The 22,066-nt window shown below is 44.7% G+C and overlaps 2 protein-coding genes across 3 annotated transcripts; one reads left to right on the top strand and one right to left on the bottom strand.

The window, feature by feature from the left end:
- Nucleotides 1-8: 8 nt before the first annotated feature.
- txlng (taxilin gamma) lies at nt 9-13,235 on the top strand. Its single transcript, XM_064958098.1, has 10 exons — nt 9-74; nt 1,436-1,706; nt 1,869-1,960; nt 2,291-2,459; nt 3,368-3,564; nt 4,160-4,279; nt 5,180-5,254; nt 10,815-10,907; nt 12,247-12,342; nt 12,510-13,235. Exons 2-10 carry the CDS (start codon nt 1,451-1,453, stop codon nt 12,795-12,797), a joined length of 1,386 nt encoding a protein of 461 aa, XP_064814170.1. The 5' UTR covers nt 9-74; nt 1,436-1,450; the 3' UTR covers nt 12,798-13,235.
- Nucleotides 13,236-16,499: 3,264 nt separating this feature from the next.
- Nucleotides 16,500-22,040, bottom strand: LOC135529248 (histone-binding protein RBBP7). Of its 2 annotated transcripts, none has more exons than XM_064958095.1 (12): nt 21,844-22,040; nt 21,329-21,473; nt 20,876-21,024; nt 20,474-20,647; nt 20,144-20,259; nt 19,574-19,734; nt 18,707-18,833; nt 18,253-18,330; nt 17,872-17,948; nt 17,671-17,728; nt 17,287-17,397; nt 16,500-17,124 (listed from the first exon to the last, which is right to left on the bottom strand). In XM_064958095.1, exons 1-12 carry the CDS (start codon nt 21,857-21,859, stop codon nt 17,056-17,058), a joined length of 1,281 nt encoding a protein of 426 aa, XP_064814167.1. In that variant the 5' UTR covers nt 21,860-22,040; the 3' UTR covers nt 16,500-17,055. The 2 variants fall into 2 exon arrangements, with proteins under 2 accessions (XP_064814167.1, XP_064814166.1); XM_064958094.1 differs by having other exon boundaries at nt 17,872-17,952; nt 18,254-18,330.
- Nucleotides 22,041-22,066: the final 26 nt, after the last annotated feature.

Here is a 22,066-nt window from a genome sequence, read left to right as displayed (position 1 = left end):
ATATATTGCGTCACATCATAGCGACACACTCCGATGCCAGAGACAGGGTCGATTTAAACAGTAAAAACATACAGGTACAGTGTGGTACTTTTACGCCCTTTTCTGTGTTTCACTGACCCTACACAAATTCTTTATTTCTAAGTGATTGTAACATGTTACAGTCAAACAAAAGAGAACGCGAAGTGTTAAAACATGTTTTATGTACTAAGGAAGTCCATAGCATAGTTTGCCAGTGACAGGTTGTTAGCTTAGCATAAGTTGGCACAGTGTGGACTCACGCACCTGCCAAACCCAAACAGTTTGCGAATTATTGCTTGATGGTATTTTCTTTCTATACTTACGTTCAATAATCCATACATCAATCAATACTTGGTAGAAACACTTTAGTCCACAATTGTTGTTGAGTTGAATGTCAACGTTGGAATTGTTACTCAGCTAACAAGCTAACCTACAGCTAGCTCGTGTCAAAGCTAGCTAGCCTAGCATACCAAAGGTTACTGTGACTGACGTTATAGCTATGCTAACTAGGTTATTTAGATATGTGGCTCGCGAGCTACATCCATTAGCTTTAGCGTAGCCGATACATGGCGCAATGTTTACCTATCAGTATAGCCATTAGCTGGGTAGGTAAAGTCACTTGGAATTGTTTGGAGGTTATTAGCTAACACGAATTGGCTAGCTAGTGCCTGCTAATAATATATCAAAACTAGCCAACGTTAGGTAGCTAGTTTTATTGCAACTACTGTGTGGAAAGTTGACTTGTTTGGGGGTCTAAATTGATTGAACTAACGTACGAGTGTAACTGCAACAGCGGTGTTTAGGCTACATCCTTCACTTGTGTTCAGTCGGATAATTATTTTATTTTCGGTGTCCGGATTATCGAGGCAGTTAACTAAATCAAGGGAATTGAGGGGTTCTTGTGCTGATGTATATGGCGAGTCCTTCTGTTGGTGCTGTTAGGTCTAGCACGTGGTAATCCTCAACTATCTTCTTAAATTATTCTATCCCTTCTTGATGAGGGAACTGTGGTCCAGTGTTTCATTAATATATGAATAACTATAGTTACCACTACTGCCAATGCTACCCTAGTTATTAGAATGATCTGAACTTAGTGACCCTTGGTCAGATCAGAGTTAGGTGGGGACCTGTCTTGCCCTGCTAGGGTTGGTGCCTTGCTAGAGTCCGGACCAGAGACGTAAAACGGAGGACAGCATGTGGTTGCTAACTTGCTGTCTCATTACTGTCAGTGTTTACAAGTGTTGTTGAGGCTATTGAAATAAGTTACACACCACTGACAAGATCAGTGAATGATCAAGTATGAACCGGTTCTGTTAACGAATTGAATCAATGCTTACTCACATGGTCAGGTGTACTCAAATAGTCAGGTGGAAACGACCACCTATATTTCACTGAGTTAACTTTTCCTCTTTGCCAGTTTGGGACCAATATCATGGAGGCCGCAGGGTTCTGTGGAATGGAGGTGGCGACTCGGGGGCTAGTGGGGGGATCTGGCAGCAGCTCCCCTCCAGAGCTGGACAGCCCAGGTAGCCAGGAGCACCTGGGGATGTTTGAGCTGGTCAGTAGCTGCTGCAGTGAGGAGGTGAGAGGGGAGACTCCAGGGAGAGAGGACTGCCCCCTGGACCCCAACAATGATGAGCTGGACCCAGGCGGTGGTGGTGGCAAGATCAAGGACCAAAAGGGATTGGGTAGGTTAACACGAGACTGTCGTTGCCTGTCTAACGCGTGTGAGGTAATATATGGAAACCACTGCATGCTGTCATGGTGATTTTAGCCAAGTTATTGAGAAATGTCCCTTCCTCTTCAACCATGACAAGTGGCTGATCTCTTCACTTGTTGTTTTGTAACAGGAAAAGAGGTTCTCTTACTGATGCAAGCCCTGACCACACTAGCCTCCCCAGAGGAGAAGCTGGCCGCTTTGTGCAAGAAGTATGCTGATTCGGTAAGAGCTAGAAGCCTCCACATGTCTATGCTGCTTTAAGGGATTATTTTCATCTAATAAATTGCAGTGGGCCACTGCTAGTTGATCAGCTAACATGTTCATCCCTATTTGTGTCTTGAGTTTGTATACCCCGGATTGTATTTATTAGTGCACACAATAGCAAAACTGTTTTGCAACCGAAAGCAAAACGATAATTTCTAATTACACCAATTCAGTTAGTTTTCATGCCTAATGAACACTAACCAGGTCTCATTTGAATCTCTGTTCAAATGGTGTTTTGAGTATTACTACGCCTTTGTCCTGTGACAGCTTTGATTGATTGATTGACAGCTGGAGGAGAGCCGCAGTATACAGAAGCAGGTGAAGGTGCTGCAGAAGAAGCAGTCCCAGATGGTCAAAGAGAAGATCCACCTGCAGAGTGAACACAGCAAGGCCATCCTGTCACGCAGCAAGCTGGAGAGCCTCTGTAGGGAACTGCAGAGACACAATAAGACCCTCAGTCTGTCACACAGCAAGCTGGAGAGCCTCTGTAGGGAACTGCAGAGACACAATAAGACCCTCAAGGTAGGCGGTGAGGAGAGTCTGTCACACAGCAAGCTGGAGAGCCTCTGTAGGGAACTGCAGAGACACAATAAGACCCTCAAGGTAGGTGGTGAGGAGAGTCTGTCACACAGCAAGCTGGAGAGCCTCTGTAGGGAACTGCAGAGACACAATAAGACCCTCAAGGTAGGTGGAGAGGAGAGTCTGTCACACAGCAAGCTGGAGAGCCTCTGTAGGGAACTGCAGAGACACAATAAGACCCTCAAGGTAGGTGGTGAGGAGAGTCTGTCACACAGCAAGCTGGAGAGCCTCTGTAGGGAACTGCAGAGACACAATAAGACCCTCAAGGTAGGTGGTGAGGAGAGTCTGTCACACAGCAAGCTGGAGAGCCTCTGTAGGGAACTGCAGAGACACAATAAGACCCTCAAGGTAGGTGGTGAGGAGAGTCTGTCACACAGCAAGTCAGTTAGTGGCTCCTGTTAGCCTGTGTACTCATTGAACTACATATAGAATCATAGGATCTCTGCTTGTATCAAATCACATTGTATTCATCACATGCTCTGAATACAACTGGACTTTACAGTGAAATGCTTGCTTACGGACCTTTCCCAACGATACAGAGTAGCAAAAAATAAAATAGTAACTAACATGAGGAATGAAATTGAATCCACAAGAATGGAGGTAACATACAGGGAGTATTCAGGGTCGGGTTCGATTTAGGTTTAAGTTCAGTCAATTCTCTTCATAAAAAATATTTGTTATGAATGAATTAAATTTCAATAGAATTCATGAATCGAAAACAGAATTGAACCCCATCCCTGTTACCATTGTTTTTTTCAAATTGAATGTTTTGCCATATCCCATGTCAGGATGACAACACGCAACGGTCCAGAGAGTATGAGGAGCGTCGGAAGGAGGCCACCCTTCACTTCCAGATGACGCTGAACCAGATCGAGGTGCAGATGGAACAGCACAACTCTCACAACTCCAAGCTGCGCCAGGAGAACATGGAGCTGGCCCAGAAACTCAACAAGCTCATCAAACAGTACGAGCTCAGGGAGGAGGTAGGAGGACCTCTGTCTTTTCCCGTGCACACATTCTCTCTATTCCTCCCATTCTGTTTCTCTCTCCCCATCGTTCTCTCTCTACCCCTTCTGTCTCTTTAGTCAGGTGCCTATGGCCGACCGACAACATGTAGGAGCAGTCTGATTGGTACTTTGATGAGACGATTACTGCATGTTTCAACACTTTTAGTGGGATTTAGTTTGGAATTGCCCCGATTAATCTTTTTTACAAGGTGTATTTTTCAACATGTTAAATGCATTTAAGAGCCTCTGGAAATCTGCGCATGGAAAAGTTCCATCTAGCTTTATCTCTGGTCGATCCTGTCTGTCCCCAGCACATTGACAAGGTGTCTTGTCTGTCACATTGACAAGGTGTCTTGTCTGTCACATTGACAAGGTGTCTTGTCTGTCACATTGACAAGGTGTCTTGTCTGTCACATTGACAAGGTGTCTTGTCTGGCACATTGACAAGGTGTCTTGTCTGGCACATTGACAAGGTGTCTTGTCTGGCACATTGACAAGGTGTCTTGTCTGGCACATTGACAAGGTGTCTTGTCTGTCACATTGACAAGGTGTCCTGTCTGTCCGTCCCCAGCACATTGACAAGGTGTTCAAGCACAAGGAGAAGCAGCAGCAGTTGGTGGATGCCAAGCTCCAGAGGACAGCTGAGCTGATGAGAGAGTTGGAGGGGAAGCAGCAGAGAGAGAGAGACTTTGTGAGTCCCACTGCCATGGGTTGTTATGATGATGTTCGAGCTCGCTACAAATAACTGGAGGGTTGTGTTCCATGGGGCACACAACTGAAATGTTTTTTTCAATTGCAACTTAAAATGAGGTCCAAGTGCCTAATGAACACAACTCAGGACACTTTGTGTTTCTCTCTAATAACTGGAAGTGAGTGACCGTTGTCTGTTTGCGTTGACTCATTGACTGTATCGGTTGTCTGTTTGCCTTGACTCATTGACTGTATCGGTTGTCTGTTTGCGTGGACTCATTGACTGTATCGGTTGTCTGTTTGCGTGGACTCATTGATTGTATCGGTTGTCTGTTTGCCTTGACTCATTGACTGTATCGGTTGTCTGTTTGCGTGGACTCATTGACTGTATCGGTTGTCTGTTTGCGTTGACTCATTGACTGTATCGGTTGTCTGTTTGCGTTGACTCATTGACTGTATCGGTTGTCTGTTTGCCTTGACTCATTGACTGTATCGGTTGTCTGTTTGCGTGGACTCATTGACTGTATCGGTTGTCTGTTTGCGCTGACTCATTGATTGTATCGGTTGTCTGTTTGCGTTGACTAAATTATTGTATCGGTTGTCTGTTTGCGTGGACTCATTGACTGTATCGGTTGTCTGTTTGCCTTGACTCATTGACTGTATCGGTTGTCTGTTTGCGTTGACTCATTGATTGTATCGGTTGTCTGTTTGCGTTGACTCATTGATTGTATCGGTTGTCTGTTTGCCTTGACTCATTGATTGTATCGTTGTTGTCTGTTTGACTGTATCGGTTGTCTGTTTGTTGACTCATTGACTGTATCGGTTGTCTGTTTGCGTTGACTCATTGACTGTATCGGTTGTCTGTCATTGAAGTTGTGACCCTTTCCCGTCTCCTGTTCAGCTCCTGAAAGACGCCACAGAGTGGAGACATGAATGTGAGCTGTTGAAGGGACAGGAGACGCAGCTCAAACAGCAGGTAACTGGCTGCCTTTTCCTTCAGTTTATATGGAGGGGGACTGTATGTGAATGGGTTTATATGGAGGGTGACTGTATTAGAATGGGTTTATATGGAGGGTGACTGTATTAGAATGTGTTTATATGGAGGGTGACTGTATGTGAATGGGTTTATATGGAGGGGGACTGTATGTGAATGGGTTTATATGGAGGGTGACTGTATTAGAATGGGTTTATATGGAGGGTGACTGTATTAGAATGGGTTTATATGGAGGGTGACTGTATAAGAATGTGTTTATATGGAGGGGGACTGTATTAGAATGGGTTTATATGGAGGGTGACTGTATTAGAATGGGTTTATATGGAGGGTGACTGTATGTGAATGGGTTTATATGGAGGGTGACTGTATTAGAATGGGTTTATATGGAGGGTGACTGTATGTGAATGTGTTTATATGGAGGGTGACTGTATAAGAATGTGTTTATATGGATGGTGAATGTGTTTATATGGATGGTGACTGTGTTTATATGGAGGGTGACTATGTGAATGTGTTTATATGGAGGGTGACTGTATGTGAATGTGTTTATATGGATGGTGACTGTGTTTATATGGATGGTGACTGTGTTTATATGGAGGGTGACTATGTGAATGTGTTTATATGGAGGGTGACTGTATGTGAATGTGTTTATATGGATGGTGACTGTGTTTATATGGAGGGTGACTATGTGAATGTGTTTATATGGAGGGTGACTGTATGTGAATGTGTTTATATGGAGGGTGACTGTATGTGAATGTGTTTATATGGAGGGTGACTGTATGTGAATGTGTTTATATGGAGGGTGACTATGTGAATGTGTTTATATGGAGGGTGACTGTATGTGAATGTGTTTATATGGAGGGTGACTGTATGTGAATGTGTTTATATGGATGGTGACTGTGTTTATATGGAGGGTGACTATGTGAATGTGTTTATATGGAGGGTGACTATGTGAATGTGTTTATATGGAGGTTGACTGTATGTGAATGTGTTTATATGGAGGGTGACTGTATGTGAATGTGTTTATATGGATGGTGACTGTGTGTGAATGTGTTTATATGGAGGGTGACTGTATGTGAATGTGTTTATATGGAGGGTGACTGTATGTGAATGTGTTTATATGGAGGGTGACTGTATGTGAATGTGTTTATATGGAGGGTGACTGTATGTTTATATGAGGGTGATGTGTTTATATGGAGGGTGACTGTATGTGAATGTGTTTATATGGAGGGTGACTGTATGTGAATGTGTTTATATGGAGGGTGACTGTATGTGAATGTGTTTATATGGAGGGTGACTGTATGTGAATGTGTTTATATGGAGGGTGACTGTATGTGAATGTGTTTATATGGAGGGTGACTGTATGTGAATGTGTTTATATGGAGGGTGACTGTATGTGTTTAATGTGTTTATATGGAGGGTGACTGTATGTGAATGTGTTTATATGGAGGGTGACTGTATGTGAATGTGTTTATATGGAGGGTGACTGTATGTGAATGTGTTTATATGGAGGGTGACTGTATGTGAATGTGTTTATATGGAGGGTGACTGTATGTGAATGTGTTTATATGGAGGGTGACTGTATGTGAATGTGTTTATATGGAGGGTGACTGTATGTGAATGTGTTTATATGGAGGGTGACTGTATGTGAATGTGTTTATATGGAGGGTGACTGTATGTGAATGTGTTTATATGGAGGGTGACTGTATGTGAATGTGTTTATATGGACGGTGACTGTATGTGAATGTGTTTATATAATGATGGTTACTATGTTAATGTGTGTGTATATGGATGGTGACTGTGTGTGTGTATATATGTATGGAGGGTGAATGTGTTTGTGTGTATGTGAATGGGTTTATATGGAGGGTGACTGTATGAATGTTTATATGGACGGTGACACACATGTGTTTATATGGAGGGTGACTGTACATGAATGTGTTTATATATACATACTATATGTGTGTGTATATGGATACATACATATATACAGTCACCATATATATATATGTCTGTATGTGTATTTACGGTTAAGTCTGAAGTTTACATACACCTTAGCCAAATACATTTAAACTCAGTTTTTCACAATTCCTGACATTTGATCCTAGTGAAAATTCCCTGTTTTAGGTCAGTTAGGATCACCGATTAATTTTTAAAATGTGAAATGTCAGAATAAAAGTAGAGTGATTTTTTTTCAGCTTTTCTTTCTATCACATTCCCAGTGGGTCAGAAGTTTACATACACTCAGTTAGTATTTGGTAGCATTGCCTTTAAATTGTTTAACTTGGGAAAAACGTTTCAGGTAGTCTTCCACATGCTTCCCACAATAAGTTGGGTGAATATTGGCCCATTCCCCTTGACAGAACTGGTGTAACTGAGCCAGGTTTGTAGGCCTCCTTGCACGCACACGCTTTTTCAGTTCTGCCCACAAATTGCCTATGGGATTGAGGTTCAGGGCTTTGTGATGGCCACTCAGATACCTTGATTTTGTTGTCCTTAAGCCATTTTGCCACAACTTTGGAATTATGCTTGGGGTCATTGTCCAGTTGGAAGACCCATTTGCAACCAAGCTTTAACTTCCTGACTGATGTCATTTTCCCTCCATGATTCCGTCTATTTTGTGAAGTGTACCTGGCCCTCCTGCAGCAAAGCACCCCCACAACATGATGCTGCCACCCCCGTGCTTCACGGCTGGGATGGTATTCTTCGGCTTGCAAGCCTCCGCCTTTTTCCTCCAAACATAACGATGGTCATTATGGTCAAACCGTTCTATTTTTGTTTCATCAGACCAGAGGACATTTCTCCAAAAAGTACGATCTTTGTTGCAAACCGTAGTCTGGCTTTTTATGGCGGTTTTGGAGCAGTGGCTTCTTCCTTGCTGAGCGGCCTTTCAGGTTATGTTGATTTAGGACTTGTGTTACTGTGGATATAGATACTTTTGTACCTGTTTCCTCCAGCATCTTCACAAGGTCCTTTGCTGTTGTTCTGGCATTGATTTGCACTTTTCGCACCAAAGTATGTTCATCTCTAGGAGACAGAACGGGTCTCCTTCCTGAGCGATATGACGGCTGCGTGGTCCCATGGTGTTTATACTTGCATACTATTTTTTGTACAGATGAACGCGGTACCTTGAGGCGTTTGGAAATTGTTCCGAAGGATGAACCAGACTTGTGGAGGTCTACAATTTCTTTTCTGAGGTCTTGGCTGATATCTTTTGATTTTCACATGATGCCAAGCAAAGAGGCACTGAGTTTGAAGGTAGGCCTTGAAATACATCCATAGGTACACCCCCAATTGACTCAAATGTTGTCAATTAGCCTATCAAAAGCTTCTCAAGCCATGACATAATTTTCTGGAATTTTCCAAGATGTTTAAAGGCACAGTCAACTTAGTGTATGTAAACTTCTGACCCACTGAAATTGTGATACAGTGAAATAATCTGTCTGTAAACAATTGTTGGAAAAATTACTTGTCATGCACAAAGTAGATGTCCTAACCGACTTGCCAAAACTATAGTTTGTTAACAAGGAATTTGGAGAGTGGTTGAAAAACGAGTTTCAATGACTCCAACCTAAGTGTATCTAAACTTCTGACTTCAGCTGTATATGGATGGTAACTGTACATTAATGTGTATATATATGGATGGTGTGTGTGTGTGTGTGTGTGTGTGTATATATTACTGCTCAAAAATAAAGGGAACACTGAAACAACACAATGTAACTCCAACTCAATCACACTTCTGTGAAATCAAACTGTCCACTTAGGAAGCAACACTGATTGACAATAAATACATTTCACATGCTGTTGTGCAAATGGAATAGACAACAGGTGGAAATTATAGGCAATTAGCAAGACACCCCCAATAAAGGAGTGGTTCTGCTTCCTGGCTGATGTTTTGGTCACTTTTGAATGCTGGCGGTGCTTTCACTCTAGTGGTAGCATGAGACGGAGTCTACAACCCACACAAGTGGCTCAGGTAGTACAGCTCATCCAGGATGGCACATCAATGCGAGCTGTGGCAAGAAGGTTTGCTGTGTCTGTCAGCGTAGTGTCCAGAGCATGGAGGCGCTACCAGGAGACAGGCCAGTACATCAGGAGACGTGGAGGAGGCCGTAGGAGGGCAACAACCCAGCAGCAGGACCGCTACCTCCGCCTTTGTGCAAGGAGGAGCAGGAGGAGCACTGCCAGAGCCCTGCAAAATGACCTCCAGCAGGCCACAAATGTGCATGTGTCTGCTCAAACGGTCAGAAACAGACTCCATGAGGGTGGTATGAGGGCCCGTCGTCCACAGGTGGGGGTTGTGCTTACAGCCCAACACCGTGCAGGACGTTTGGCATTTGCCAGAGAACACCAAGATTGGCAAATTCGCCACTGGCGCCCTGTGCTCTTCACAGATGAAAGCAGGTTCACACTGAGCACGTGTCAGAGTCTGGAGACGCCGTGGAGAACATTCTGCTGCCTGCAACATCCTCCAGCATGACCAGTTTGGCGGTGGGTCAGTCATGGTGTGGGGGGGCCACACAGCCCTCCATGTGCTCGCCAGAGTTAGCCTGACTGCCATTAGGTACCGAGATGAGATCCTCAGACCCCTTGTGAGACCATATGCTGGTGCAGTTGGCCCTGGGTTCCTCCTAATGCAGGACAATGCTAGACCTCATGTGGCTGGAGTGTATCAGCAGTTCCTGCAAGAGGAAGGCATTGATGCTATGGACTGGCCCGCTTCTTCACAACAGTATCACGGACCTGCCTGGTGTGTTCCTTGTTCTTCATGATGCTCTCTGCGCTTTTAACGGACCTCTGAGACTATCACAGTGCAGGTGCATTTATACGGAGACTTGATTACACACAGGTGGATTGTATTTATCATCATTAGTCATTTAGGTCAACATTGGATCATTCAGAGATCCTCACTGAACTTCTGGAGAGAGTTTGCTGCACTGAAAGTAAAGGGGCTGAATAATTTTGCACGCCCAATTCTTCAGTTTTTGATTTGTTAATAAAGTTTGAAATATCCAATAAATGTTGTTCCACTTCATGATTGTGTCCCACTTGTTGTTGATTCTATGTTTGAAGCCTGACATGTGGCAAAAGGTTGCAAAGTTCAAGGGGGCCGAATACTTTCGCAAGGCACTGTATTTATTTGCAGGGTGACTATGTGTTAATGTGTATATATTTGCAGGGTGACTGTGTGTTCATGTTCATGTGTATATATTTGCAGGGTGACTGTGTGGTCATGTGTATATATTTGCAGGGTGACTGTGTGGTCATGTGTATATATTTGCAGGGTGACTGTGTGTTCATGTGTATATATTTGCAGGGTGACTGTGTGTTCATGTGTATATATTTGCAGGGTGACTGTGTGGTCATGTATATATATGTGCAGGGTGACTGTGTGGTCATGTGTATATATTTGCAGGGTGACTGTGTGTTCATGTGTATATATTTGCAGGGTGACTGTGTGTTCATGTGTATATATTTGCAGGGTGACTGTGTGTTCATGTGTATATATTTGCAGGGTGACTGTGTTAATGTGTTTTGTGATTTGTAGCTCTCTTTGTACATGGACAAGTTTGAGGAGTTTCAGACCACTCTGGCGAAAAGCAACGAGGTGTTCACTACCTTCAGACAGGAGATGGAGAAGGTTTGGAACTGAACATTTAACATGAAACACTTTCTTTGGTTTATAGCTGGAAGGGTTTAGGTCTGTCGACCTCCCTCTCTCTAGCTGGGAGGGTTTAGGTCTGTCGACCTCCTCTCTCTAGCTGGGAGGGTTTAGGTCTGTCGACCTCTCTCTCTCTAGCTGGGAGGGTTTAGGTCTGTCGACCTCCCTCTCTCTAGCTGGGAGGGTTTAGGTCTGTCGACCTCTCTCTCTCTAGCTGGGAGGGTTTAGGTCTGTCGACCTCTCTCTCTCTAGCTGGGAGGGTTTAGGTCTGTCGACCTCTCTCTCTCTCTAGCTGGGAGGGTTTAGGTCTGTCGACTCTCTCTCTCTCTAGCTGGGGGTTTAGGTCTGTCGACCTCTCTCTCTCTCTAGCTGGGAGGGTTTAGGTCTGTCGACTCTCTCTCTCTCTCTAGCTGGGAGGGTTTAGGTCTGTCGACCTCTCTCTCTCTAGCTGGGAGGGTTTAGGTCTGTCGACCTCTCTCTCTCTAGCTGGGAGGGTTTAGGTCTGTCGACCTCTCTCTCTCTCTCTCTAGCTGGGAGGGTTTAGGTCTGTCGACCTCTCTCTAGCTGGGAGGGTTTAGGTCTGTCGACCTCTCTCTCTCTCTAGCTGGGAGGGTTTAGGTCTGTCGACCTCTCTCTCTCTCTAGCTGGGAGGGTTTAGGTCTGTCGACCTCTCTCTCTCTAGCTGGGAGGGTTTAGGTCTGTCTCTCTCTCTCTAGCTGGGAGGGTTTAGGTCTGTCGACCTCTCTCTCTCTAGCTGGGAGGGTTTAGGTCTGTCGACCTCTCTCTCTCTCTAGCTGGGAGGGTTTAGGTCTGTCGACCCTCTCTCTCTCTAGCTGGGAGGGTTTAGGTCTGTCGACCTCTCTCTCTCTCTAGCTGGGAGGGTTTAGGTCTGTCGACCTCTCTCTCTCTAGCTGGGAGGGTTTAGGTCTGTCGACCTCTCTCTCTCTCTAGCTGGGAGGGTTTAGGTCTGTCGACCTCTCTCTCTCTCTAGCTGGGAGGGTTTAGGTCTGTCGACCTCTCTCTCTCTCTCTAGCTGGGAGGGTTTAGGTCTGTCGACCTCTCTCTCTCTCTAGCTGGGAGGGTTTAGGTCTGTCGACCTCTCTCTCTCTCTAGCTGGGAGGGTTTAGGTCTGTCGACCTCTCTCTCTCTAGCTGGGAGGGTTTAGGTCTGTCGACCTCTCTCTAGCTGGGAGGGTTTAGGTCTGTCGACCTCTCTCTCTCTAGCTGGGAGGGTTTAGGTCTGTCGACCTCTCTCTCTAGCTGGGAGGGTTTAGGTCTGTCGACCTCTCTGTGGCTCTGATCTTTTTTCTGTTCTCCAGATGACCAAGAAGATCAAGAAGCTGGAGAAGGAGACGACTCTGTGGAGAACGAAGTGGGAGACAAACAACCAGGCTCTGCTACAGATGGCTGAGGAGGTGAGATGAGAAACTCTCCCAAAGGGCCATTTTACTTTATCATTTACTAATAGTAGCAGACATTTAAGAATATTTTGTACTGTAACATTTCACAAAGTATCTCAATGAATGTCACTTAATTGTAGAATATCTGATGTTGAATGTCGTTGGCTGTTTGTCCTCTCCAGAAGACACTGCGGGACAAACATTACAAGGGCCTGCATGGGAAGCTGGAGTGCCTGGAGAAACTGTGCCGGGCTTTGCAGAAGGAGAGGGACGACCTCACCCCCAAACTGGGAGACCTACAGTCAACAACCGAGGAGAAGGAGGAGGGGACGGGACCTCCAGACCCCCAGCCCAGCCAGGAGTCTACCCAGGATGAGATGTCTCCGCCTGGGAGGGGGGAAGAGACGCAGCCCCTTACTACCCCTGAACTGGAGCGAGAGTCCTCCACCACAGAGCAACTTGACAACTGAGCCACTAACCCCCTCTGCCTTTTGGGGGGTATATTTGAATACAGTATATCTTTTTTTTTGTGTTGAAGTTATAATTAAGATTAAAATGACTGCATAATTAACAATGAATATAATACGTTTTGCGGTGAGCACGAGGCTCCCCCCTTTTCTACCACATTTGTATTTTCTTAGATGATTGTCTTCATGCTGTTGGTTAGTTACAGGGCTGTTGTTCAGCAGCTTTCTCGTGGTCAGTCACAGGGCTGTTGTTCAGCAGCTTTCTCGTGGTCAGTCACAGGGCTGTTGTTCAGCAGCTTCCTCGTGGTCAGTCACAGGGCTGTTGTTCAGCAGCTTTCTCGTGGTCAGTCACAGGGCTGTTGTTCAGCAGCTTTCTCGTGGTCAGTCACATGGCTGTTGTTCAGCTGCTTTCTCGTGGTCAGTCACAGGGCTGTTGTTCAGCAGCTTCTCGTTCAGTCACAGGGCTGTTGTGGTCAGTCACAGGGCTGTTGTTCAGTCACAGGGTTGTTGTTCAGCTCGTGGTCAGTCACAGGGCTGTTGTTCAGCAGCTTCCTCGTGGTCAGTCACAGGGCTGTTGTTCAGTCACAGGGATGTTGTTCAGCAGCTTCCTCGTGGTCAGTCACAGGGCTGTTGTTCAGCAGCTTCCTCGTGGTCAGTCACAGGGCTGTTGTTCAGCAGCTTCCTCGTGGTCAGTCACAGGGCTGTTGTTCAGCAACTTCCTCGTGGTCAGTCACAGGGCTGTTGTTCAGCAACTTTCTAGTTGGACTAAAATTATACTTTTTCTTTCTCACTTCTCTGTGCAGCTTTCTTCCATTGAAAAATCTATATTTTGGATATTTTGGAGCTGTGGAATTGTAGTCAGATTAAATCTCTTTTAGAACTGTTAACAGTGTTCAGATTAAATATCTTTTGAACTGATATTGTAGTGGGATTTAAATTCTATCATATGCATATTGCTATATTGAAGTAGCCTTCTTGCATCGTCGTGACTAACTGAATCTAATCTCTGTCTCGGACCAGAAATAGCAGGGCATTGTACAGTAGAAGAGTTGCAAACATACAATGTTTATCTCAGAGCAGGTACCATAGATTTACTAGAATGGGAATTCCCATTTCAAGTCCATGTAACATGATTGGTTGACTTGTATTTCTATGGCTTGGCCATTTCAGTCGTTGGCTTGTCATGATGGAGTCTACTGGCTTTCTAATACCTCAGCACTGGTGTTTAGTTTCAGTCAAGTCTCCTTTCTGAAGCACCTGGGACTTGAAAAGGAACATCCCTGTCCTTTTAACATAAGAGACTGAGTCTAAAGGGTTAAATCTGTTCAGCTTTGACCAAGATGCCATGCAGTCAACAGACAGCACGTTCAGTCATTGTAGGTTCCCAGTTTCTGCAGGAGGACCACTGGTTCTGATGCTGCTGTATCTACAGGCTTTCCTGGTTTGTAATTCCAGTAGCCTGGCCCCAGATCTGTGTGTTGTCTGGTCCAACTTGACAAACAGCCATGGTCCCAGGTCTATTGTGCTATCATTCATTCTTGACAAACAGCACAATAGACCTGGGACCAGGCTATCATTCCAATACGCCAAGGGCCAAACTGTTCTCCAGCTCTCCTTAACTGAGACCTCCACATGGAGAGAGGGGGGCATTCGGTTCAATTTACCCAATGGCTAAGGGCTCACTGGGTCATTTACCCAATGGCTAAGGGCTCACTGGCTCACTGGGTCATTTTTAAGGGCTCACTGGGTCATTTAATGGCTAAGGGCTCACTGGGTCATTTACCCAATGGCTAAGGGCTCACTGGGTCATTTACCCAATGGGTCATTTACCCAATGGCTAAGGGCTCACTGGGTCATTTACCCAATGGCTAAGGGCTCACTGGGTCATTTACCCAATGGCTCACTGGGCTCACTGGGTCATTTACCCAATGGCTAAGGGCTCACTGGGTCATTTACCCAATGGCTAAGGGCTCACTGGGTCATTTACCCAATGGCTAAGGGCTCACTGGGTCATTTACCCAATGGCTAAGGGCTCACTGGGTCATTTACAATGGCTAAGGGCCACTGGGTCATTTACCCAATGGCTAAGGGCTCACTGGGTCATTTACCCAATGGCTAAGGGCTCACTGGGTCATTTACCCAATGGCTAAGGGCTCACTGGGTCATTTACCCAATGGCTAAGGGCTCACTGGGTCATTTACCCAATGGCTAAGGGCTCACTGGGTCATTTGGTTGGAGAAGTCAGCGAGGCACTTTACTGCAGACACTGTGGGCCTTCAGGAACTGGGTCTGCGTGGATAACTTGGTTGTGTTCCAGACCAGTGAACATTTATATGGGATGTAATGTTTCTTGGGCTCCAAAAAGGCTTTTCTATTCCTTATGTCTTGTTTTGTTAATAGACAGAAATTGGTTTTATTTCTGGAAGCAAAAAGACCGAACAAAAATACATGGATTTATAAGGTGCCTTTTCATCTTATACTATATACTGGAAAAACGTGATTTGCTTTTTTTTTATACAAACTAAACGAATGTTCAATAAGAACTTATTTGGCATTGGAGATACTTGCCGACAATGTGAAACAAATGTAACCAATCTCTTGTAATGAGAATGATGGTGGTTTTGGGCCCCAGGTCGGGTTTGTGTTCATTTGGCATCAAACAAGAAAACAAATTGAAACTGGGTTCAGTCACTGAAACTGTTTCCAGCTGCAAAATATTTAAACCGTGATCGGATCCGTGCCCTAATAAACACTACCCAGGTTCCCCTACTGGCCCGATCACCCTGTCATCGACCGAGAAACCTCATATCACCAGCTTACATTGTCTTGTGTTCTTGTGAAGTCATAAGGATGTAATTCAGAAGACAGCCCCTGAAGTGTTAAACGTGAATGTTAAGATGGGTTCAAGCCACGGTTTGGGGGGGGGATACTGCATCTTCACCCCCTCAAGTCTAAATCAAGTTCAATACTTTACTGTGTGATGTGGTCCAGGCCAGTTGGATGTAGCCTGAGTCCATCTGCTTGGGCTATTATGCCAACTCATTGTCATGCTAAATGTTTGGCTTGACTGACAGCAATGAAGTAGGCAAAAAGCACAGACAGACTGGCACTCAGGCTAGTGTGGATGCCCGCCAGTGAAACTCAGGTTACGTAAAGACATCTACCTCTGCAGGTGAGAACTGTGAAAGCAGAGCTCGTTCATGTTCAGAAAGCTTTGGGCCCACATTCCCCTTTAAGATTGTGAAATGTTCTTATAGTCCAGTCTCTCGCTTTTCAATAAACTATTTTGTAGAATTTCAAACTTGGTTGTCACTTTAATTTCCTAGTTTGCTCGATGTTTAAATTGGTCTTGTGAATGAAATTAATTTCTAGGCAGTATACACACACAACCTTGCGTGGCTTCCCAGACTCCTTGCTCTGGCCAAACACTATGCCCACGGACGTTAGTTTTTCCTTCCGCCACAATGAGTCTGGACTCAGTAAGTCGCCGTTACAGATCCAGACACATTCTGATTGGTCCAACCCACAAGTAAATTGGCATTTTGAAAAGTCGTCATTTGCTTTGATACTCGAATGGTCCAATCGCCGACTTTGAAGCCACTGAAGTCATTTGTGACGAACAGCACAGTGGAATAATTCAGTGGGAGTCAGTAAATGGGGTTACATTTTCTTAGGTGATTATAGAAAACAAATGAACGCACTTAATTTAAAAGTTACAAAAAGTACTTTATTGCAATTTATGCACAAAACCAAAAAAAATAAAAAATCCAAGGTTCAAAATGATTTAGTCACTTGCCTCAGTCAAAGCAGAAAACAATAGAAATCCTTATTTAGACAGGTGGAAAAGAACCCCTGCTTTACCAAGTGCATTTGTTGAACTGTCCACCTGCATGGTTCAGTGGCATTTCACTCAGATGCGATTATCCTTTTATATAAACAACTTCTATACACTTTGGGCCAGTTTCCTGGACAGAGTGCCTAGTCTTGGACTAAGAAGCACAGCCAATTGTGAATATCCATTGAACATGCTTTTAAGTTAAGAACTACGCTTAAATCTGTGTTCAGGAAACCAGCCCTTTGTACCTGTAAGGGCTGCTTGATCAATATAGCAAACCAAATCCAGAAGAATGCTTCTATATGGGAAACAATGTCTGTCAGGTAGAGCTGGAGGCTACAATGTGAAATACTGTACAAGAGGAGAGAGATGCACCAGGAGGTGGTTGGTGGGTTGGGCTGGGGTAAGGTGGGGTGGAGTAGGCGGTTACGACCCTTGACCCTCCAGCTCTGAAGCAGGGGTGTCAGGCTCCTCATCATTATAGATGTTCTCAGCCTAGAGAAGGAAATTGTTACATCAGTTAAAGGATTTACAATTACTCTGATTAATAGGAGCAGACTTCTTGAATTAGCTTTAGACAAAAGTTAGAAAACCACCAGGGTTAAGTTTTGTGAAATTGCGGAAGCAAACGTGGTACTTTGACAACAGTGGACTCACCATTTGCCAAACCTGCATGATGTTATCCTCGGAGACGGAGCAGATGACCCATGGCTCGTTGGGGTTCCATGTGAAATCAGAAATCTTCGCTGTGTGTCCTCCATGGATGAACTGACGAGATAAAACAAGCAGGATGAGTAATATGCCAAGATATAACCTCCCTATAGGCCACCTGTCCCATTGGCTACTCTCCTATTGCTGGTTATTTAAAAGCTCAGGGGTAGGGTTGCAAAACTGGCAACTTTCCCAGAAATGTCATGGTTTTCCCAGGATTCCTGAAAGAACAGGCCGGAAATCCAGGTAATTTTTGGGGAAAGTTGACATTTCTACAACCCTACTAAGGAGATAAAGGTCATACTTGTGGATGATGGGTCTATCACTCACCAGGAGTTCTGGAGGTCCGTCCTCTGCATCTTCAGCAGACTGTTCCTCTCCGATTTTACTGGGGACCGACAACACAAAAAAAACATTTCAACATCATCCTATCAGACTACAGTGTTGATGAAACACACACCCCCCCCAGGGCGCTGAGCAAACGAACCATAAAGTCTAGTCCAGTCAACATGCCCTGTGGTCGGTCTTTACCTGAGATCCCATACGTTGAGCCTCCTATCTGTTCCGCTGGAAGCCAGAATGGTTTCGTTGTGAGGGGACCATTGCACCTGCCAAAGAAGTCAGTAAAGCACTGTCAGTGCAATAAACTCCAGCTCAGCACAACGTCTACGAGGGACACCAACACTTGGGAAAAGAGATGGAAAATCAATGCGACTACCCTGGGTTAAATAAAAATAGAAAGTTGAATGGGACGCCAACAAAGCCTGGTAACTCATCCAGACTCTCGTTCCCATTGGTTTAGAGGGATTGAGAGCCCGGTAACTCATCCAGACTCTCGATCCCATTGGTTCAGAGGGATTCGATCCCATTGGTTCAGAGGGATTGAGATGTTCTCTATTTATGGAGTATTACCTGGAAGATTTCATCCTTGTGCGATTCAAACGAGTGGAGCTTCAGTTTGAGGTTACGCAGATCCCAGAGAGCAACAGTCTGTTACAGAAAAAAGGAGAAAGAAAACATTTAGTAACAGTAAATATATTACAACGTATTCTTGGACTACCGTCCAGTATGAATTACACTTCCTGGTCATGTGATTTGTGACCTGACCACACCATTGTGCACGACCTTTATTTAACTAGGCAAGTCAGTTAAGAACAAATTCTTATTTACAATGACGGCCTAGGAACAGTGGGTTAACTGCCTGTTCAGAGGCAGAACGACAGAATTGTACCTTGTCAGCTCAGGGGTTTGAACTTGCAACCTTCCGGTTACTAGTCCAACGCTCCAACCACTAGGCTACGACACTCAAGCACTTGAGGTGAGACGGACGGACTGATTGTGTTTATCAAAGAAAATAGGTACAGACCTTGTCTGCAGAGCCGGTGGCCAGGATGAACTCGCTGTAGGGGTTGAAGGATAGACAGTTGACCTCTGCAGTGTGGGCGTCCACGGCATGGCTGGGCTTAGACGTGTTGTTGGAGCGTGTGTCCCAGCTGAGACAGAGAGATGTCAAAGGTTAATGACAGGTTGACCTCTGCATGGCTGGGCTTGGACGTGTTGGACCGTGTGTCCCAGCTGAGACAGAGAGATGTCAAAGGTTAATGACAGGGGTTCCTAAACTTTCCCACTTGGGCCCCCCCCCGCCACTTCATGACACCAACTGTTCATACCCCTCTTGTTGATGGAGAGAATTTCAGGTTTAAAGTTTATTTTGTCATGGGGTGCAATTAACATGTTGCTGTTTTAAAGCTAATTGTTTTGCAATTCTATACACTTTGCCATGTTTAATGTGTATTCATGTGAAATGACAGACAAATTACAACAATCTATGGGCTAAAAACCTTAAAACATTAGCCGACATGGGCTAGTTGATCTGGACATTTCTGACAAGTTATAAATTAGCTAAGGTATTCAATGAATGGAATAGTGATGATGGACTACCCAATTTCAAAACTGCACCTTCTAGTATTACAACTTTCAAGAGTAAGTTTAAAGCCATTCTGAGTTCCTTATAAATAAAAACTGAATTAAGGTATAGACAGTTAAGAGAATCAGATCCTTCCATCCAGTTTTCAAATCACTTTTCCTTTGAGATCTTCTTGTGTGGAAAGTTTAAGGCTACACACTGTACATAAAAACACACTGGATGTCATGATTAGTTACAACTTGAAAGTATCAGATTGTGTGAAAATACATTGAGTAGAAAAATAATAAACAGAGAAGGCTCACTCACATCATCAGTTTCTGGTCATCGGCCACAGAGCCAAACAGTGATTCGTGGAGCAGGTGCCAGGACACGTCCTCCACCACTGCAGTGTGACCGGTGAAGATCGTCTTAGCATCCACTATCTTCCCCTCCTTAGGACCAGCACCGATGTCCCACAGGCAGATCGTCTGGAGATTAAAATGTCAGTGCACTTCTAAATAACAATATATAGTAGTTCATATAACATTTGTCTAGATCTAATGAGTTTCTTTTTTTTTTTTACCTTTATTTAACCAGGCAAGTCAGTTTTAAGAACAAATTCTTATTTTCAATGACGGCCTAGGAACAGTGGGTTAACTGCCTGTTCAGGAGCAGAACGACAGATTTGTACCTTGTCAGCTCGGGGGCTTGAACTTGCAACCTTCCGGTTACTAGTCCAACACTCTAACCACTAGGCTACCCAGCCGCCCAGTTTGCTTAAATAACAATGCAAAAACGCTTCCATTTTCAGTGAAAGCCACAATCTAGCTTGAAATTCTTAAAACGCACAGGGGGAAAATGGTGTGCTTTTGACGGAGTGTAGAGAGAGACACTTACATGGTCATCAGAAGCACTGAGCAGGTTGCCACTGAGGTTGGGGTTCCAGGACAGGCCGTAGCCCTCCTTCTGGTGGCCTCGCAGGCGCAGGTCTGGGCTGCACTCACCACTGGGGTCTATGAGAGGGAGAGACAAGATGGTAGAGAAATGTTAAGACCAGAAAAGGGTCAAATACATATCAAGTTACTACTGTCAGGAACCGGATGGATGTTTTCCTGGTCGGATGGAATCGTTCCAAAAGTGCAGACTCAAACATTTGAATCCAATAGCATTTTGATTTGTTTTAAAGAGCAGTGATCTATTTACCAGATGTGTATTGTATTGTCTTACCTGGTTTGGAAGGGTGCTTGGTGTAGTCAAAGACCAGTACGTCTGAGGTGGGCGTCTTGGTAGCAATGATGCAGGGGTTCTGAGGCATGTACCTGGCCCGGTTCACTTCACCTTCGTGGTTTATCTTGATCTCAATCTCTATCTTTCCACTCACTGATCCAAAACCTCCAAATTCTGAGGAAGAAATACTGCACGTTCAGCATATTTTCTCAAGAGATAAAATGTTCACTGTGCCTATAACATCTTGACTTATAATATGCATATAAGGCCAGATTCCCAGACACAAAAACAGCATGGAAAATGTCTATTAAAATTATTTTTAAATCCGGGACTAGGCTTAATCTGTGTCCGGGAGACCATCCTCAAATGTAGAGAGAAGAGACCATACTACGATGAACATACCTGCTCCTTTTTCACTGTCGTAGTGGGAAGCATCAAACTGGGCGTCATCGTTGGGGACCTGTACGCTGGCGATCACCAGGTGATTCTGCTCATCTGACGTGTGAGTTCCCAGTACCAGTCTGTGGACTGCATAGTCCTTTCCATCCGGCCTGCACAGAGACACATTCAATACGGTCCGTGTGTGTGTGTGTCTGAAGTGGCACACTATTCCCTAGAGTGCACTACTTTTGACAAGAGACCTATAGTCAAAAGTAGTGCACTGCTATGTCAGAAGCAGACACCACATGGCAAAATAACATGCTTTTTTAGACTGAACTAGAATGGCTGACAAGGAAGGCCAGGTTGGTAGAGAGAACAATACGATGTTCAGTATATTAGGTAGGTCAGCAACACAGTTTTATGTTGAGCGCAGCAAGAGGAACAGAAATGGTGACGTAGCATTGGCTACTGTACCTGTTGACGTCAGGTAGCCACTGCACAGTGAGACTGGGCCACTCCAGCGCGTGGGTCATCACCAGGTCATAGAGGAAAGGAGTATTCTTCTTCCAGATTTTGTATTCTTCATTGATCACCCGCTCCTCAACTGCATCGTCGTACACTAGAACAGTGAAAGAGGCAACACTTACATAAGCCTACAATGGACTTACCGCAGTTACTACCAAGACTAGTGTAACGTTAGGATTTACTGCATTCCTGTACCCTCGGGCCAGTTGTGCCTCATTTGCATGTTACACAAGCAAGCGGGCGGACTGTCAATGTGAGCTAGATAGCTAATCATTTATTTAGCAAGAAACTATTAGTTAGCTATCGAAATTCTCAACTTATAGAGCACTGATAGTGAACCCAGGCCGAACGTATGCAGCCTGTACTGGTTAGCATAGCTAGCTAACAGACCGCACTTTTCATTTGGCTATGCATCCAGCCGCGCACACAAAGCATGCATGAAACCGAGCCCATCAATTCCCTACCTTCTTTATCCGCCATGTTTGGGTTTTAGGGGATCCTGCAATTGTAGGTCACCCGTGGGTTTGCCCGAAAGCAAGGTAACTAGGTAGCTATTCTATATTATTTGCAAAAGGCCAAAACACAGCGGAATTTGTTGACCACTCAAAATCCCTCTTTCTTTTATGCGCGCATCCGAGGATGGAGAGCACAGCGCATGCGTTCCCACATTAACGTAGTAACGGCGCG

The sequence above is a fragment of the Oncorhynchus masou genome, unplaced genomic scaffold, assembly GCF_036934945.1.
Source record: "Oncorhynchus masou masou isolate Uvic2021 unplaced genomic scaffold, UVic_Omas_1.1 unplaced_scaffold_1125, whole genome shotgun sequence".
Lineage (NCBI taxonomy): Eukaryota > Metazoa > Chordata > Actinopteri > Salmoniformes > Salmonidae > Oncorhynchus > Oncorhynchus masou.
This window is presented reverse-complemented; position numbering and strand designations above follow the sequence as displayed.

What these genes read in the sequence shown, in the direction of transcription:
- LOC135529248 (XM_064958094.1), bottom strand. An exon ending in TCAGTGCTTCTGATGACCAT is followed by an intron (nt 19,735 to 20,143) that starts GTAAGTGTCTCT and finishes TTTAATCTCCAG; the next exon opens with ACGATCTGCCTGTGGGACAT. An exon ending in CACAAGGATGAAATCTTCCA is followed by an intron (nt 17,953 to 18,253) that starts GGTAATACTCCA and finishes CTGACTTCTTTG; the next exon opens with GCAGGTGCAATGGTCCCCTC.
- txlng (XM_064958098.1), top strand. Translation starts at nt 1,451, where the DNA reads ATGGAGGCCGCAGGGTTCTGTGGAATGGAGGTGGCGACTCGGGGGCTA. An exon ending in CAAGGACCAAAAGGGATTGG is followed by an intron (nt 1,707 to 1,868) that starts GTAGGTTAACAC and finishes GTTTTGTAACAG; the next exon opens with GAAAAGAGGTTCTCTTACTG. An exon ending in TGCTACAGATGGCTGAGGAG is followed by an intron (nt 12,343 to 12,509) that starts GTGAGATGAGAA and finishes TGTCCTCTCCAG; the next exon opens with AAGACACTGCGGGACAAACA.